Below are 19,385 nucleotides of genomic sequence, written 5' to 3'. Positions count from 1 at the left end.
TAATTATTTGTCACAGCATTTCACCTGCCTGTGCAGAAAAGAGAAGGGATTGTTGGTAACTAAACAATAGTTGTCTAAACCAATCAGCGTTTGTCTTTTAGTAGCGTCATCCCGCCCACACAGAATCGGCGTTCCCATTGGCTCAAAGTTTCAGGTGTAAACTTAACAGAGATTTCCTGGTTGGCTTTATTTATGTAACATACTTCATAAAAGCACTTTCTACTGTCTCATTAAGAGGTACGTTTATTTTGGTGTTTTCTACTCCGTTCGTATTTACCCATATGAGTTACTCGCTGCGTGGGTTTACCGTGTTCCCGCTGATATTTACGTGTTTTATCAACTATTTGCTTCACTAACGCGTTTTCTGACGTAGCTGTAAACTAAACTGAAATTGTTTAACAAACCAGCTCGGGAGTATTATTTTTAGGTGTAACATTAGCTGTAGTAGCACTTTAATGGACAGTTGTCGTATGTTAGGTTTTTGTAGTTTGTGCTACTAGTCTGCAGTGGGACTCACTTTTACGGCATTTATATAATTCATATGGAATATTCCCACAGATCTGTCACTCATGTACGGGGTAATTATTAAGCTAACATCCAGGTATGGTGCGTGGAAGTATTTCAATTGGCTTAACGTAAAAACAAGAACGTGCTGATAGAAAGGTTGTAAATAATTTTTTGTTATCATTGCAGTTTCGTTATTAGCTCTAACTTGGTGTAGTTAAACAGTAATAGTTGTTCCTTAGTATTAGTCTGCTTTGAATATGTTAACATTCAAACACATGGGTGTGTGGAAACAGCAGTCTGTGGTCCTAACCCCAAAAGTAAACCTAACTAATAATAGTCAAATGAACAACTTACAGGAAGCATCATGGGTTTTGTGGTTTTTTCACTTTGGCTAGATCACGTGACCAGTATTTATGACAGGCTGAGATCCTCTAAACCTGAGTTGTTGAACATGGGTCTAGGGTCCAGAGGTAGCCCAGCTCACTAAATGGGCGACTTAAAATATAAAAGAATTTCATTGAGGGCATTTATTAATTATTGGTATTCCTCCTGATGCCAGTGTTGTGCTAGAAACTGATTTTTGATGTTTCAGTGTGCTTTTATTGGTAAATAGACTGACCATACATTTATGGAGGGGTTATATATTTAAAATAAAGACAGGACCTGTTTGTCTGTATTTCCTATGTCTATACAGCCTTACTGCACCTACATTATCAGCCCTTTTTGGCCATTTTAAATATCTTAATAAAACTGTGATGTTATGTTTGTTTGCAGCTCTCTGGGACAAATCTCTGTTGAAAAAAAGACATTTTTGGTGGCAATCAGTTTTTACCTGGGTAAATGTCTGTACAAGTGATTTTGCCAAAACTTCATCTCAACATCTACTTGGTGACAGAAATGGCTTTCATGAGAGATGTGTTTTTGACAGATTATCGGCCATGAGTCATTTACGACGGTCTACTGTTCAGCACAGCACCCGCAATTACAGGAAAATGAAATATATTTTTAGAGATGAACAAAAGACATAAAATACTATTGCTGTTTTTGAAACTAACTGCTGTGCCTTCACACCATTCCGTACAAGTGTAATATCCATTTAAAAGAGGAAAACTGTCTTAGTTCACCCAAAGGCTTTTATCTGCATCGGAAAATATGACCTCATCACGTAGCCTTGCTGACACCAAGCGACAGGCTTAAGTGACCAGTTGCTTGGTGGCATATGTACCAGTGCCATGTACTAGTACACACAATGTAGGAAAAATAAGCATCGTAATATACGGCTGGCTTATGTTAGTAGTCTTCATTTTGACAGACCTTTATATTTTACAACGTGTACATTATGTACTGCAGTGTTCTCATACACCTATATTTATCAAACTAACATCTGAATGTTTCAGAATTTAATTTAAAAAAATCAAACAGAAAGATACTGACTCACTGTTTTCATGTTGACAGTTATTTTCTCTTTCACACTGAGGTAACTTTTCTCATGATCCTTATAAAACACTTCCTGTTGTGTCAGTGGTTTCACTATGAGCTACAGTTTGGTGTGGTTTAACAGGAGTGGCTCTTCCTGAGTATGCTTTTAAACTGCTTTAACTTATATATTGACATATTAGTTAATCCATAAAGTAGATTCTATGTTGGTAAACACAAGGTTGAGTGTATGGAGGCACCAAACCCACAAACCACCAAACCACTGGTCTAATGTTTTTCTTATTTTTACTGCTCTTGTGCCTTCTGCCATGACCCCAAAATTTCCCACGTTTGGGACTAATAAAGGTTTATCTTATCCCTGTTACCAAACAGCTTCCAGGGTAACTATTGTGCTTGTTGTGGGGTTTTTCTTTCCACTTTGAGATTGTATAATCTGGCATACTCTATCAAGCTACATGACCTTACAGATTGGGACTGCAAAAAAAGAAGAATCCCATTCCAGTTTGTTGGTGTGTGCTTCCCTGAGTGAATGTGTTAAATGCAGAGAGGAATTTCCCCACGGGGATCAGTAAAGTATACATTATTATGATTCAAGAATTGCACATCAATCAACTCCAAACGTTTTAGTCATGCTTTTCACAGTTTTGCAACTTGCACAACCCAACCAGACTCCAAAAATACACTTCTCCAGAAAGTGTAGCTCTTTCTTGAAAACACTGAGAATGGCATGTATTTCCTTGTAAAGTAATTGTTCTCCTTTTTCTAATGAAGAAATGCTATAGCATGATCTACATCACTGATCTTAAATCTTGAAAATGAGGAAGCTAATCAGCCTAAACGAAAATGCATGTGTTTTTAAACCAACTGCAAGCGTTAGTAGGGGTGTGGTCCACCTTTGGAGAGGATCCACGGGGTGTTTGGTTTCTTTATCTTCCTGTGGTGATTTCTATGCCACCTTTTGTCTCTTCTGTGTGCAGGAACATGGCTGATGGTGACATGCAGAGAGGTGGGGACACTGTAGATGCTGCAGTTTGTGGAAATGGGTAACTATTGTGCGTTGTTGCTCACTGTCTGAGTGCCCACGTGTTGAGAAAGCTTAACTACTGTAGCAGCTCTGTTTGCTGACATGTGGAGACTTGTGCACCTCCTGGCTGATTTGACCTTGGCTCAGGTTGTTTTCCTTCATATTTTAACACAAGTGGCTTATGTTACCGTCATCTTCACTTTGACAGCCAGCAGTTTATTCTTCAGTTTGCCACAGTATGGTTTTAAACCACCAGGATTAATTAGTAAAGAAGCTGAGCGTACAAGAGCTGCTCAAAAGAAAATGGTACATGTGAAAATGCTTAGTTGCACCAATGCTCTGAAGTTCTATCTGGTACAATGACATTTCAAAACCAATCTGTGTGATATTCTTGTACGTTTTCATTGAAGTCGTGGGTAAACAAACAAGTTTAGCTACAGTAGCTACAGTCTTGTTAACAACTTCTTTTATGTGTGACGGTGTTAAACAAGTTCTTCATGTTTTAAGTACAGGGCAGTCATGAGTCAGTGTGTGTGTGTGTGTGTGTGTGTGTGTGTGTGTGTGTGTGTGTGTGTGTGTGTGTGTGCTCCATCAGGGAAAATGCAGAGGCTGCAGGAAGTTGCAAGACTACTGAGGAAAAGGACTGGAACAGCAGTAAACCAGAAACCTCAGATGTTTACCGCTACAAGATGGACTACCCCTGCATTGGCACCTGTGTGATTATCAACAACAAGAACTTCCACTCAAAAACAGGTAAGATGAGATAACCTTTATTAGTTCCACGTATGGGACATTTGTTTTGTTACAGCAGTGGACAGTGCAAAGTTGCATAGAAAATTAGAGAAAAAACAGTGGATTGATATATCTATGAGATACTGTACACAATAGAATAGAATAAAATAAAATGCTAGATACAACAGTGGTAACAGTGGGTCTAGACCAGGGGTGGGCAACTCCAGGCCTCAAGGGCCGGTGTCCCTGCAGGTTTTAGATGTGTCCTTGAACCAACACAGCTGATTTAAATGGCTAAATTAGCTCCTCAACGTGTCCTGAAGTTCTCCAGAGGCCTGGTAACGAACTAATCATGTGATTCAGGTGTGTCGACCCAAGGTGAGATCTAAAACCTGCAGGACACCGGCCCTCGAGGCCTGGAATTGCCCACCCCTGGTCTAGACAGTCATTGAGATGGACTGAGACACTTTGCATTTCATGATCATTGTCTCCGTCTAAAACTGCCTCGTCACAGTGCTCGTTCCAAACTTCACTAATTTTCCAAATGTCATCAGCTGCGCTACATTGTGCCTCACACTTCACACTGTGGCATAAAAACAACCTGATACAGTCTTTTTAGTTTTTAACTTATCACAGTAGGAAAAGAAAACAAGTACCTCACATGGATATGACCTTGAATAAAATGTAAATACAGTGAAGACCAACACAAGATCCTTTAAATGTTATTACCCAGCACGTGTTTGGAGATTAAATGGTGGTTGATTGACCTCCTAAGACCCGAACTCTTCCTTCTTGGACTTCCTGTCACAGGAGTGTTTGTATGTTATAACCTTATCCAGATTTATAGAATGTCGGGGAGTGCTTGTTTTCTTTTTACACTATGCTCAATAATAGTGTTGTATTTGTAAGACATGACACCTCTATGGTGCAGATGTTTCCCTCTCACTTCACCCAGTTGTAAATGTGCACATGTTGTGGTGTAACAGTAGTAGCATCTGTAGGATCATTTTACAGCTGCTGCTGTGACAAATCCCAGTGTCTGCAGTGAAAAGGGAGATGGGATTTTCCCACATTTTTCCAAATGTACAAAAAGTCAAATGAAGTACTTTGCACTGCTTTGCTTTTTGTGCAGTTGCAGTACAAAGGAATCCTGCTGTGACAGTTACAATCCCAGTTCCAAAACAAACTTGGAACTAAAATGTAAAACAGAATGCAGCGGCAGATCTCACAGACCAAATGGTCAATGTCCTGTATTTGTATAGTGCTTTACTAGTCCCTAAGGACCCCAAAGCGCTTTACACATCCAGTCATTCACACACTGGTGATGGCAGCTACATTGTAGCCACAGCCACCCTGGGGCACACTGACAGAGACGAGGCTGCTGGACACTGGCGCCACCAGGCCCTCTGACCACCACCAGTAGGCAACGGGTGAAGTGTCTTGCCCAAGGACACAACAAACGAGACTGTCCAAACCCGGGTTCGAACTGGCAACCTTCCGATTACAAGGCAAACTCCTAACTCTTGAACCAACACTTCATTGACCACAGAGCAGAGGAAACGAGCGCTGTCCCGTTCTCCCTTTCTTGTTTAATATCAGGACTCTACCTGTACAGCACTCCTGGCTCTTATTTGTCATGTTCCTGTTTTGTGATGCTCCAGCTGTTTGCAGGTGGTGAAATATCTGGAGGCAGGTAGGCCAGTTCAGCACCCGTACTCTTCTAGTACGAAGCCACATAAAGAATGCAGTTTAAAAGATGATGGTGATGGTCCCCTCCCAGATGTGAAGGCTGTTAGTTCCATAGGCACTAATGCCAGATTCTGGGTGTCCAATCATGATATGATACCCAACCATGTTACTGACATGTGGCCAGTTAACCTGAGGTAACCCTACAGTGCTGTGAAAAAGTATTTGCCTCTTTCTCCAGTTCTTATTTTATTTTAATAGTTGTCACATTTACATGTTTTAAATTTAACAAACTTTAATATTAAACACAGATAATCTGGGTTCGAATGAGCTGTATATTTATCATGAAATAGTTAAATGTATTAGCTTGATTTGATGTTTTTTTTTTAGTTTTGTTGTGAATAAAATATCAGCTTATGAGATTTTAAATCATTGCATTCTGTTTGGATTTTATTTCCAGGATTCCCAGACGGTGCTGACTTTATAGTGTGCTACCTTTCTGCTTGTGTATCTCTGTAGGGATGGGCACTCGTAATGGGACAGATGCTGATGCTGCCAATGTTGCAAAGACCTTCCAAAACCTGGGTTACAAGGTCAAAACATTAAATGACCAGACTGTGGCTGAGATGAAAAGGCTGTTGTTAGACGGTAAGAAGACGTTAAAGCTTTACCTCTGTATTCACAAAAACCTCTCCATCCTGTTACAGTCAACCTGTGAGCTGATTGTAGTGAAATGCTGTGGTTGTGGTAACCACCAGACGGCAGTTGTTCTAATGTTGCTATAGCTTTTTGTTAGCAGTTGGCGGATGTTATAGAGCTACACCAGTTACACTTACATAACAGGCACTGTCTGGTTTGGTTTTAACCAATCATCCCAGTCGTTTTAGGAGAGTAGCCTTAGCCCATTAAGAAAGAAGAGTGAAAAAGGATGTGAAGGAACATAAAATGTCCAGAAAATTTTATTTTTGTTCATTCTATTAGAGTAGCTCCGCCAAAATAAAAGCACTGGCTTGTGAGTTGGCATCAGGGGTTGTTTAAAAACAGCTGGACTAATGATTCCTTGGTGTTTCCCCTCTGTTCTGCTGTGTTTCCAGCATCCAAAGAGGACCACAAGAACAATGCATCATTTGTGTGTGTGATGCTTAGTCATGGGGATGAGGGTGTCATATACGGCACTGACGGCTGTGAAAAGTTTGATACGCTGGTACAGTGCTTCAAAGGAAAGCAGTGCAAGGGTCTGGTGGGGAAACCAAAGCTCTTCTTCATACAGGTGAGTTCATTATGGCAGTGTGGTACACTTCTGCGATGTGTCTTCACATTCCCGTTTTTCAGTCTTTATACAGTAACGTCTTCATTTGTAGTTTATTAAGTTCAAAGTGTTGCTTTAATTGTCATCTGTTTTGTAACTTTTAAAAACAAAACAGTGCTTTCACTTTAAATGTACATGAAAAAAATGTAACCATTGAATTTCTTTATATTTAACTGATGAGTCAGAGCTAACACACCCACTTTTTAGCCACTTTGATTTCCTCCAGGAGCTTTGAGGACAACTTGCCCAACACAGATGTTTTGGATATAAAGTCCAGATGTTTCTTCACATTGTTCGAGAGCTTTAGTTAATGTGGGGAGGTTTTAAACTACTTTTAAAGATTGGAATTTACAAAATATACCTTTAACCCTTTTTCTTAATATCCAATATGACTGATAACTTTTGTTTATATGTCCTGGTGCTGCTGAAATTCAAGTTCATTTAGATAATGCTTCGAATAACTGCCCGCCCAAGTTTCCCTAAGGTGTTTCAAGATGTGTGCCAAATATGAGATCGATTTTGAGTTTCTCCTTCCTTTTCAGGCATGTCGTGGTTCAGCCCTGGATGAGGGAGTCATTGAGACCGACAGTGTAGGAGACGAGCAGACGTCTGAGAAGATTCCTGTGGAGGCCGACTTCTTATACGCCTATTCCACCGCTCCAGGTACAAACAGTTTCTCAGACGGGACATTTTAGAGTGATGTCCCAACCTCAGGACCCACCTTCTGGGTCATTCTCATAAACCGATGGGTTGGGGTGTGAAGAACAAGCATCGACACATTGTCCTGTTCATTTTCTGTCTATGCTTCCCTTTTTCTGTTTCCTTTTTTTTTTTTTTTTTTTTTTGGTCTACAACGCAGCTGATGTGTCACATGTGGTGTCCAAACTTGTTTTCTAAGAGCGCTAACGCTGTCACTCGTCCTGCAGGATACTACTCATGGAGAAACACAAGCAACGGCTCCTGGTTCATACAGAAGTTGTGTGAGATGTTGGAGCGCTACAGTGGGAAGCTGGATCTGATGCAGATCATGACGCGAGTCAGCCACGGTGTTTCACGCCAGTTTGAGTCGTCCTGCAACCTGCCTGGATTTAGCAACAAGAAGCAGATCCCCTGTATCGTCTCTATGTTGACCAAAGACTTTTACTTCCCTGTCTAGATTTACATGGTTAAACCTAATATCTACCCTCTGGCCACCTTGAATGTATACAGTCTGTTGTGGTGTTCTGAGCAGGATAACAATGATTTAATTGTCACTATACCCAAATGCACTTTGCACTGAGGTAAAAACACATCAGTGTTGGATGATTTTAGTGTTTGGTCTTGTTTGGGAAACACAAAACACTATTAGTTCCATAGTTAAAAATATATTACAATAAAAAAACTTATACTGATGCGACAGCTTCCATCTTTTGTCATGTGATCATGCTGTATGTTTGACACTTCATTGTGTTGCAATGGCCCAAAGTCCAGACCTCAACCTGACTCAACTGTTTACATGCAGTATCTCTCACAGAGGAAACTTTAATATCACCTGTCAAAATCGCATTTGTTTTATTCTGAATTTTACACACAGGAATAAGATCATTGATCCAACTGACCAAATCATTCACACAGCTGGTTTGAAACGTTTGAAGAAAATTCAGGTCAGCTGATGGTTCAGTAGTATTTGCTTTAAAAGCATATGTGTGGATATAACCTGTAACATAATGCTACCACAAACACACCCGAGATCGTATGTAGAGCAAAGTTGCACCAGCAATGTCTAAACTAAAGCATTATGGAAAATTACATGGGATAAATTATCAATATGTTTAAGGGACAAGTAAAGAAGTTCAAGCCTCACAAATAACTGAAGTCATTTTATGAAAAAAAAAGCAGTCTTGATAAATGATTACTGAATTTTGAATTTGCCACAATAAAAGACACTTTCACATTTGATTGGATGAAGAATTTCAACCTCCTTATGGAATCTTTATTTTTTCACTGGCTTTGATTTTCTTTTGCTCTGCAATTTAAAAAATGAAGAAAATTCCCCTAAACTGATCATATTTTCAAAAAGAGATGGCGCGGTCCTTTAAGCACAGAACTTTAGTAACGTTGTTACTTTGCGCCTCTGAACAGGAAACGGAACCCATTCTGCGTCCTCGGGTCTCTGGAGCTGAAATTTGCAAGTCTTGTTTTCTTCCAACCTCTAAAAAGCAGAACGGGACAAAGGAACCTGTATCTTCGAGATTGCACATTTCTACCCTCTTTTCGACCAAACTGGTCCGGCTCTGTGGAAAATATCTGCTGGCACAAATATAGTTTTGACCACAAGAATTCTTTTTAACCAACAAAGTAAAGGAAGTTATTTTAGCCTCGTTTCTCCTTATGTTGGAATAGTTTGGTTACACGGATATTGACACTAAACTCAGTTGTCACGTTTATGTTACGAACCTGCTTCTTATACTGTCTAAATTCTATATTCATAAATCCAAGTTCTCCTGTAGTAAGCAAAATTTCATTCAATTACTTTTGTATATATATTTTCTCAGTAATGGGCAACAAGAATAACAACGTGTCGCCTTTTTAAACATTTGAATATACTCCTATAATGTGTCTGAACGAGTAGAGACCCCGGGCGCTTTGTCTCTATGGTATACTAACTTGCATCTTCTCTACTCCTTCTGTGTTCTTGCCAGCCTGATGTTTCGTCTTGTTGTTCTCGGGGTTTTTTTTTCGAACTGAAATTATAAACTGAACAGTCAGTCATTCCAGTTCAGTTTGTACAGTAGATATCCAGGGCAAATAAGAGTAACAATAAACAGTACAATGAAATAAGAAGGGTAAATAAATAAAGGAAAGGAAAAAAGAGGGATGTGACAGACTTCATAACAACTTTGTACTTGAAAGTTGTAATTATGACAGCTCGTTTATTAAAAGCTTCTGAAAGAATTTCAATCAATGATAAACCTTTTTTTAATTAATTTAAGAGAGTTTAAGTAATATTCAATTTCAATCAAAACAAATTAAATGATGGGGTTGAGTTTTGAAATTTACATTTATGTAAATGAAATTTCCCGATATAAAGATTGACAATGTCTTGTTGTTCTCAATAAAGTTGGATTTTTAAAAAGTGACGTTGTCTTCTCCCGCCCACACTGGGACGGCGTCCCGACCGTCTCAGGTCTTAAATGAGAGATTTCCTGTTTGACGTTATTTATGTCACAGATGTCATAAAAGCGCATTCTACTGTTTTCTACTGTCTCGTTACAGGGTACGTTTATTTAGGTATGTTCCACTTTATTGGTTTTTACTCCTGTGAGCCGTTTTGTTTCACTTATATGTTTTTCTGACGGAGCTGTAACTAAAATGAAACTGTTTAAAAAAGCAACGTGGGGATATCAATTTTAGGACTTTGTTCACTCGTCTTTATTACTGTGTAACATTAGCTGTAGTAACAATTTAATGCACAGTTGTCGTATGTTAGGTTTGTAGTTTTTGTCTGCAGTTACATTTTACGCACCTCATCCCAGTGTTGGGGTAATTTATCAAACTCATATCCTGATGTTGTCCGGGAACAAAATGAGAGTTTAACATTGAACTTTAGATTGTGTTTGTAATGAAATAGAGAGATTCATTTTGTCCTTTGTACTATAAAATGGGTGTATATGGTTTTTGTTTCGCTATGAGCTACATCTTAAGTTTGGTTTAGCTTCCGCTTTTTTGTGTGGATACATCAGAATCTGCTTCATGTCAGGCTGTGCCTCCATGCACCCAACAATATAAACTGCATTGAACCAAACAATTAATATTCATGTGAGCAACTTCCTAGTTTGACCTTGCACAGTTTGGCGTGCTCTGTTAGACTGTTAGGAGTCACAGGGTGTTTTTTAGGGCAGGGATAGCTCAGTAGGTAGAGTGGTGGCCCCATGATTGGAAGGTCGGGGGTTCGATTCCCCTGAACAGCTAACCTGAGGTACCCCTGAGCAAGGTACCGTCCCTACACACTGCTCCCCGGGTGCCCAGTGGCTGCCCACTGCTTCACTGAGTGAATGGGTTAAATGCAGAGAGGGATTTTCCCCACGGGGACCAATAAAATACACTTTCTTTCTGTGGTGACTTCTTTCTCTGTTCTGTGCACAGGAACATGGCTGATGGTGACACGCAGAGGGAGGGGGACGTGGTGGATGCCAGCCTCTTCAAATTGTGGTAACTATTGTGCATTACTGCTCACTGTCTGACTCCGCGTACAGTCATATGAAACATAAAGTTTCTGCAGGATGCTGTAGTCTGTGAAAAACATGCACACCCAATGATTCAGCAGCTTGCAGAACCACGTTTAGCCACACAAGCTTGAAGTAATTGTTTTCTGTATAAGCAAATATTCCTCTACAGTGATGTCCTTATCAGTTCATCACAATTTTGGCTCGCTCTTCTTTGCTACATTGCCTCAGTTCATTGAGACTTTGCAGGCATTTATTTATGCACAGCTATCTTCGGGTCTCGTTACAGGACTTCGGGTGATTGGAGCACGTTGATTCTTTGCTTTTTCAGCCTTTCTGTTCTAGATTTGCCGGTGCCATCAGGATCATATGAGCCTTAGCTTTAGCTATTAGGCAGATGGCCTCACAGTTCATTTTAGAATAATTTGCTTTGCAGAGGAGTTCATGATTGACTCAATGCCTGTCTGCTTGGTGCCCAGGTCCTGTATCTGCAAACCAAGCCCAAATCCTCCCCCTCAGTCAGCATGAGGTGCTCTTTTTGGTTTTCTCCAGATTTGTGAAACCCTGCTACCGTGTTCTTTTTAGAGAGAAGAGGCTTTCTTCTTCCAAACAAGCTGCACTTTTTCTAATTTTCCTGTCATTAACCTTTCATTTCATCATTTAACTTACTAAGTGTTGTTTTTCTAATTTTTCTGAGCATTGCCTGACTCCTGGAAACAATTTTGGCATTGTAGTAACACCTGACCTAAACAAAGATATTTATCTACAATATGTATCTGCACAGTTGTTAAAATGTTCTTCTAAGTATGATGCCCGCTAAACAAGTTCTTAAGTTCTTCAGTGAAGGGTAATCACATTGTTTGTGTGTACACTTTCAGGAAACAAGCAAATGCAGGAAAGGGTAAGACCAAGGAAACGAACAGCAGCAGACCAGAAGCCTCTGACTCTTACCGCTACAAGATGGACTACCCATGCATCGGCACCTGTTTGGTTATCAACAACAAGAACTTCCACCCAACAATAGGTAACAGTGGGTCCATCCTGCCGCTCGGGCCACACTGACTCACACACTAATAGATTTGGCCTCTGCCTGGGCCTTCCTGTTGCCATAGTCACCACTGTGATTGACTACTGCTGTCTTTCATGGAGTTACAGCGGAGAGGAATCGTGCTGTGACAGTTTAAAGAAACACTTGATTAAAAAGACAAAAAGAAACTGGAGTCTGTGTCATTGCTACAAAGATCAGGCTCAGTGTTATCAGTCCAAAGTGTCACAGTCAGGGTGAAGTCAGGATACACGTCCTCTTTGAAAATACACTGAAGACGCTGATGTTTACAGCACGCTGCCTTTTCGCTGGTGTGTCTCTGCAGGGATGAGCACTCGTGATGGCACAGATGTTGATGCTGCCAATGTTGAGAACACCTTCAGTAAGCTGGGCTACAAGGTCAAAGTGCACCATAACCAGACTGCGGCGCAGATGAAGAAACTAATGCTAGATGGTAAGAAGAGTTTTGGCTCATTCATGTTTACGTGTGTGTGGAGAACGATCCTCCCCGTGCCGTTATGCTGAAGTCAGTTTGTCAGCTGATACGGTCTGCAGCTGGATCATGTTTGTGATTCAGTTTAATGCTCGTTTACTCTTTTTGCACTGTGAAAGAGACACTCCAAATGCAACAGCAGGTGTATGTGCAGTCATATAAATTTAGATAGATAGATGTGGAAAAACTTAATTTTGACCAGGTTTTAAAAAGACCTGATGTTAATGAGCAACTATAGAAATAGCACTCTCAACACCTGAAGATTACGATTTTTTTAAACTATGCAGTTTAAAACCCCTTAGCAGTCGGACGTACCGCCCACGGGACATTGGATGGTTTAGGGGACTAATTGGACTGCTAAGGGGTTAAATTATTCAGAATTTATATCTGTTTAATTTCTTTCCTAAATGGTTCCTTGTGATTGTTCAGTCAAAGCTTCATCATCATCATGTGACCCTAAACCTGACTGTAGGGAATAAACCATGCAGAATTTATGCGAAACTGCAGGAACCGTCTGACGATGAATGAATAAATAAACACTTTAAATATATTACATAGATGACTTAACTGTAGTTTTAATAATAATTTGAGAATTGCATCATTTTAAAATGCAGTAAATTGCTGCGTTAACCGCCAGCGCTCTGCACATCTCTGATAAATCGCTGCAGTAACTTTAAGGCCAGCATTTACAGACAGGTCAGAGAGGCAGAGCATCAAATCAATCACACATAGCTGATCGTTCAAACAGAAGGCCAACGACTTCCAAACACAAATATCCGCTCGATGCCGGCTGTGATTCGAACACATGTAAACGCTATTCCAGGATTCAGAGACAGAAAGTATTTACAGAACTCTGTTACAAAAACAATCATTTTCTTTTTTCCCCTTCAAACTTTATGACAAAGTTCAAATGAGGGATTTTTGCTTTTCTCCTTTTAGCGCTCATAATTCAGCGGCCACGCTTCGTTTGAATATCATCGCCTCTTAATGATCGAAGAGATAAGCAGCAAAGCCCGTCTCTGCCTGTCTGTGAAGCCTTCTTAGTGCCATCGGTGTGTTTTGACCTTTAATAAAACGAATCACAAAAGAGTTTTCGATTTTTATTTTACTGTTAAAATCCGTTTTTAAAAGTATGCGGTCCAGAGTATGTTACGAAAACTGTTGTTAATACATCTGCAAATTTTGTGACATCATGTTGAATTTATCACAGAGTGTAACTTACAGAGTAACTTAACAGTAATTCCTTTAAAAAGAAGAAGTTGGTGCAACGATCTGACAACACGCCTGTTTATTTTATTTCAAATTGTCGGTGTTAACAGAAACAACGAAAACTGAAAATCAAGCAGGAAAATCTTAAACGTATGGAATTCACATGTCATGATAGACTGCTTCTTTTTTTGTAGTCCTCTAATGTCCCGTTTTTGGGAAGACACCATGAGGTTGCTTCTGTTTGCTCAGTCCTGCCTCAAAAAGTCTGAGTGGTCAAACTATACATTTACAATGAAAGCTTTCAAAAGAATGTGAATTTCAGTTTGATTTATACAGTATTGAATCTAAACTGTGGCCTCAACGTGCTTTATATTATAAGGTAAAGACCCTATAATAATGCTGAGAAGGTCATCTATAGCTAACTGTCCAAGTCCAAGTTTTTTGAAAGAAAGCGCCATCTCCTGGTGGAACCCTGGAATTTAGTGAAATGGGCGTGTTACAGGGTAAAAATAGATCCACTCCAAGGCTGAGTACACAAACCTGTGTGTGTGTCTCCTCTTGAATCAGGGATGTTTTGTATGTACAAGGTTACAAAGTGTTAACCCCAACACCATGACGCAAGATCTCACAACCAATTATGAGTTAATCAGAGGCTGTTTGTGTGTTGCCACTGCCCAAGCAACACACCTGAGTTCATTACATTCAGCTGCCCCTCGGCTCAGTCAGCTACACCCTCCCCACCCTGCTCCAGAGACATGTGGCCCGTACTCAGGAATAAATCAATCCCATGTCTGTGCTGCTCAACCAGCTTCCTGTTAAACGCCATAACTGACTTTAACCTGCTGTCTTCAGATTTCCAGCCTGGATCTTATCACCCTGTCCAAGTTTCTTACCTTATCTTAAATCATTTTTAACTTGATATGGAAAATGTTAGGACTGAGAATGGTGTTCATTCTTTTTCACGTGGCTGTAAAAGTGAGTTAACAAAGTGAGTTAACAAGCCACCTGCGCCCTCCTAATTGACCAAAGCTTTGTGTTTCTGCTAGCAGTTGTTAGAGGGCCATGCTAACTAACAAATAAAAGCAGACTGGACTGTTTGGGAGTGTGAGCTTTAATAGGCAGGAGCTCCAACAGCGTACATGTACTGCAGAAATATGAAGTCCCTAAAAACCTAAACCTATTTTAGTAGCACTCTTTAAAACAACTGGACTAATAACTCATATTGTTTCCCATCTACTCTGCTGTGTTTCCAGCATCCAAAGAGGACCACAAGAACAATGCATCATTCGTGTGTGTGCTGCTTAGTCATGGAGATGAGGGTGTGATTTACGGCACCGATGGCCCCGAAAGGTTCGATACCCTGGCAAAGTGCTTCAGAGGAGACTACTGTGCGGGTCTGGTGGGGAAACCAAAGCTCTTCTTCATTCAGGTTAGTTAATTATGCCAGTGTGGTACACTTCTGTGAATACAGTCATGTTTTCATTTGTATTTGATCAAGTTGTAAAATATTTCCATTGATCGTAATTTGCTTTGGAACTTTGATAAGGAGTCTAAACTCACTTTCAATGAGAAAAAGCTAATTACTACATGTTACAACATTTAGACTATGTTCCCTTTCTACAGTTGATGCCACCGTAAAACAGGTGCAGCTAATACCAAATACTAGAGAGCAGTTATCCCCATTTCTTCAGGAGGCGTAGCCTTTTGCCAGTCTTCCTTCTAAATGACAAGTTCCTCTTAATAATGTTACACTGTGTCACTGCACCATCTTGTGGTACGCATTGGTATTACACCCAGCTCTACTTCAACATGAGTCCTGAGACCCAGCCGATTCATTTTGTCCTCTGTATTGGTCAAAATGAGTTCAACTGAAAGATGCTTGTTTTCCTCAGTATTCAGGAGGATGACAGACACAGTTTTTTTCCTGAAATTCTGTTTTTGGTTTAGTCCATTCTGGAAAGTTATAACAACTTTTAAACACACGGATGTACACGCCTGCTTGACTGTGACAACCTGAATGCTTTTGGTGCTAAGATTTAAAATACTTGCAAAAAACTGGATGTCTAGCTGTACATTACATCCTCCATCCACCAGAAACATTCAGGTAATTACGCCTAGCTTATTCCCAGCCACCTCACATGGAGCAGTCAGCTGGGTTGGGGAGGTCTGGCCATCTCTGCTTGGATTAGTGTACCTGCAGCACAGAGATGGATAAGTGACAGAAAATGAATGGATGTATGGAGCTTTTGAAAAAGTACATACAAGCTGCTTTTATCAAATTTGACTGGTGACTTTATACAGATGTTTATACAGATGTTTCAAGATGTTTGCCAAGTGGAGCTTCAAGAAGGGCTTTGATAATATCTGCTTCTCCTTCCTTTTCAGGCATGCCGTGGTACAAACCTGGATGAGGGAGTCATTGAGACCGACAGTGTAGGAGACGAGCAGACGTCTGAGAAGATTCCTGTGGAGGCCGACTTCTTATACGCCTATTCCACCGCTCCAGGTACAAACAGTGTTTTCTGTTATCTTAATAGGCTACATCACATTTTGGCTAAAGGGTGGACTCGCATGGAAGGCAGTGGGAAAAGGTGAGCTTTATTTGAACTGATGGCAAAGTCCATAAAAAAGACCAAAAAAAGTGCAAATAATACTTAATCTCCAAAAAATTAAAAGATAAGAAATGGCAGGTAAAACATAGAGACTTTGCTAAAGAACACAGGAGAGACAGGGATTTACACGCTTACTGCGATAAGATCAATGCTTTAAGCTCAGGATGTAGCCCACATACAGAAATGGGACATTAAAATATATGCCTCAAACATGTGGGAGAAAAAAAGGGGGAAACTATTAGGATAATGACACAGGAGATGTCAAACTAAATGCAAAACACAGGAGACAATGACTACCAAAATAAGAGAGGAAATGAAAACAAGCCACTGAAACAGGGAGATGTGGATACAAGAACGTTATGGGATGAATAACAATAAAAGAACAAACTCTAACTAAGAAGAAAAGAGGAACAGGATACTAATGAAAAAACCCAATGAAACCAGACAGAAACAATACCAAGAACCAGACGACCTGAAGAAAGAATGGAAATAAAAACCCAAAAATTAAACACAACTCTGAAAACTCTGAGTTCAGAAACAGACAGACGTGCCAAATATAGACACTTTTAACTTGAAAAGGCAACTGATGCAGGACAGCAGAGTGTCGTGATCTATGACATAAATCATCATCAATTTAACATTTCTGGACACACTTTAGTGACCACTAAACCTCTGTGATTATTTTTTTTTTTTTTTTACAATAACTAGTTTAGCTTTTCGTGGATTTTGACTCTGGAATATCTGTTTTTTTATTTGTTGTATGAATAAAATACAACTCTTCATTATACTCAGACATCTTTCATGGTTCATTTTTGAGGTATATTTTTTTTCTGCTCCAGTACCATCATTTAGCTAACTGATTTGACTGGGCTGGATATATAATTAAATGTCTTAATACAGCCTTTAGGTGATCAGTCGGCTAAAGTAACAGCTAAGATGACTGTGGCAAGGACCACACACACACACACACACACACACACACACCGTTGTCAGTTTATTCTGTTTGTCTATGGCAGTAGATTCTGTTGCTTTGGTGCTCTGCATGCTGGAAACGGTCACTCCAAGGCTGCTGCCACACACGTTTTTCTGCTCTGCTGTCACTGAAGAAGAACTGAGCCAGCACACCTGTGTTTCAACCACGCCTTCCTGTGAGCTCACTGTGTTGTCCCTCCCCTGCAGCAGGCCAGAGGCCACACCTCTGCCACAATGACTAACAACCGTAACTTACCTCTAAACAATGTGTTGCTTTCTCACTCACTGCAACCTACATGGCTCTGCTTGATGCTGCTGAGTCACATGACCGCAGGAGATCGGAATGCAGTAGAGCAGGGAGGAGGGGCGGAGCAAAGTGTGCCTACATGAGAGGAGCATTGCTTCCACATGTCTCCTTTCTGATGAATGGGAGCAATTTACAGGGGACAGACAAATGAAAGCATTAAGCGTATTGGGCTAGTGTGAGGGACCAAGCAGCCAAAGCAAAGAGGACACAAGCAAAAATATCTTCAAAAAGGGTTTTCTTTATTTTAACCCTCAAAATTAACAAAATTCAAAACCATACTTAGCAGGCCCATAAAACAGGTCAACTAAATATAACTCTACAAAAAGTAATTTCCAAAAACTTAAACAACAAAGTGAGACACAAACTGCCCTAATTACAAAGACACATGAGGGTAGCTTTTATAATGATTTGGCCAAACCATTTGAACACAATAGGGGGAAAACAAAAACACACACCAATATTAACTAAGCACAGAATAACCTAACTAAGCCTAAAACACCCCTGCTCCTGGTAAGCCCATGGTTGGTCCTGCTGAGCAGGCATTTTGTCCCCAGAGTCCTCAGCCACGCCTTTTGCCCAGACAGGAAACAGCCACCGCCCAAACCCAGGTAACTCAAAGAAAGAGAAACATAATTAATATAACTAAACATTTTAGAAAAACCACACAATGTTACTATGTGCGCGCCTCATAATACCAGTGTTAGGTTTAACCAAATGATTAATGAAGAAAACTGCAAAGCAAACTAATAAAGTGAAAAATGGACTAATTTACCCCTGTGTGGCTGATGCCATCACAGCTAGTATTGATCCAATACCAGCCCCGGTATCAGTTCTATCGATATCTTACTGCATAAAATGATATTAAATTAAATTGAGTACCATGGTAGTAATAATAAACACACAGCTGAACTAAACAGATGCCCTCCCATAGATCAGTGTTTTGTATCAGTCACCAGTCCAGCTACTATTAGTGTCAGGATTGTGTACTATAGTGAACGATCGCCTCCTCGTTGTGTTTTCTAAGAGCGCTAACACTGTCACTCGTCCTGCAGGATACTACTCATGGAGAAACACAACCTACGGCTCCTGGTTCATACTGATGTTGTGTGAGATGTTGGAGCGCTACAGTGGGAAGCTGGATCTGATGCAGATCATGACGCGAGTCAACTACGGTGTTTCACGCTACTTCGAGTCCTCCAGCAACTTGCCTGGCTTTGGTTGCAATAAGCAGATCCCCTGTATCGTCTCTATGTTGACCAAAGACTTTTACTTCCCCGTCTAGATTTACATGGTTGAACCTCAATCATCTTTGTTCTCCTTGACCAAATGCAAAGTCTGGTGCTGTGCTGCAGCTGATGCAAAGCAGGATGATAGTGATTTAAATGTGACTAAACCCATTTGCACAATTGGCACTTAGATTAGTGATACTTTCATTGATTTTAGTGTTTTAGTGTTGGATGTATGTTTGTATTAAAGTGAAAAAAAAAACCCTTAACAGTGTTGCGACAGTTTCCATCTGTATTTTCTGCGCACTCCGCACGTTTTCGCTGTCTGTCGTAGGTTTATGTTTTGTCGGCCTAACGATGGCATGTTTTTGGACCTCATATTGAGAGTTCCAGTGAACATCTACCAAACTCAGGTTCAACACTTTGAATCATCAGTTCTTTCTGAGCCTTTGAAAATGGGAGGTTATGTGTAAAACATTTAATTCAATACATGTGTTAAAATCCTTGAATTGAAGCTGAAGGTCCGCACTTCAGTCACATCTTCTTTGTTTGACTTAAAGTCCACTCTGGTGGCGTGCAGAAGCAGCAGTCCACACACTCATAGAGCTGACCATATGACAG

At 40.3% G+C, this 19,385-nt stretch overlaps 2 protein-coding genes across 2 annotated transcripts; both read left to right on the top strand.

Annotated features, from left to right (window-relative positions):
* Positions 1-168: 168 nt before the first annotated feature.
* On the top strand, positions 169-8,524 carry LOC102198822 (caspase-3-like). The gene is made up of 7 exons (XM_005719403.2): positions 169-237; positions 2,922-2,987; positions 3,564-3,721; positions 5,906-6,034; positions 6,481-6,656; positions 7,238-7,358; positions 7,622-8,524. The coding sequence occupies exons 2-7, from the start codon at positions 2,926-2,928 to the stop codon at positions 7,849-7,851; spliced, it is 876 nt and encodes a 291-aa protein (XP_005719460.1). The 5' UTR covers positions 169-237; positions 2,922-2,925; the 3' UTR covers positions 7,852-8,524.
* A 1,317-nt stretch (positions 8,525-9,841) lies between these two features.
* On the top strand, positions 9,842-19,147 carry LOC102198553 (caspase-3). The gene is made up of 7 exons (XM_005719402.2): positions 9,842-9,965; positions 10,821-10,886; positions 11,779-11,924; positions 12,271-12,399; positions 14,901-15,076; positions 16,033-16,153; positions 18,591-19,147. Exons 2-7 carry the CDS (start codon positions 10,825-10,827, stop codon positions 18,818-18,820), a joined length of 864 nt encoding a protein of 287 aa, XP_005719459.1. The 5' UTR covers positions 9,842-9,965; positions 10,821-10,824; the 3' UTR covers positions 18,821-19,147.
* The last annotated feature ends 238 nt before the right edge of the window (positions 19,148-19,385 follow it).

This window comes from Pundamilia nyererei, unplaced genomic scaffold (assembly GCF_000239375.1).
Source record: "Pundamilia nyererei isolate P.nyererei 1_Seehausen unplaced genomic scaffold, PunNye1.0 scaffold00001, whole genome shotgun sequence".
Taxonomy (NCBI): Eukaryota; Metazoa; Chordata; class Actinopteri; order Cichliformes; family Cichlidae; genus Pundamilia; species Pundamilia nyererei.
Note: the sequence above shows the minus strand (reverse complement) of the source record. Positions and strands in the feature narration are given on the sequence as shown.

Coding starts and splice junctions, on each gene's coding strand:
- LOC102198822 (XM_005719403.2), top strand. CDS start 2,926: ATGGCTGATGGTGACATGCAGAGAGGTGGGGACACTGTAGATGCTGCA. Junction 3,722..5,905: donor GAACTTCCACTCAAAAACAG/GTAAGATGAGAT, acceptor GTATCTCTGTAG/GGATGGGCACTCGTAATGGG. Junction 6,657..7,237: donor CAAAGCTCTTCTTCATACAG/GTGAGTTCATTA, acceptor CTTCCTTTTCAG/GCATGTCGTGGTTCAGCCCT.
- LOC102198553 (XM_005719402.2), top strand. CDS start 10,825: ATGGCTGATGGTGACACGCAGAGGGAGGGGGACGTGGTGGATGCCAGC. Junction 10,887..11,778: donor GCCAGCCTCTTCAAATTGTG/GTAACTATTGTG, acceptor GTACACTTTCAG/GAAACAAGCAAATGCAGGAA. Junction 15,077..16,032: donor CAAAGCTCTTCTTCATTCAG/GTTAGTTAATTA, acceptor CTTCCTTTTCAG/GCATGCCGTGGTACAAACCT.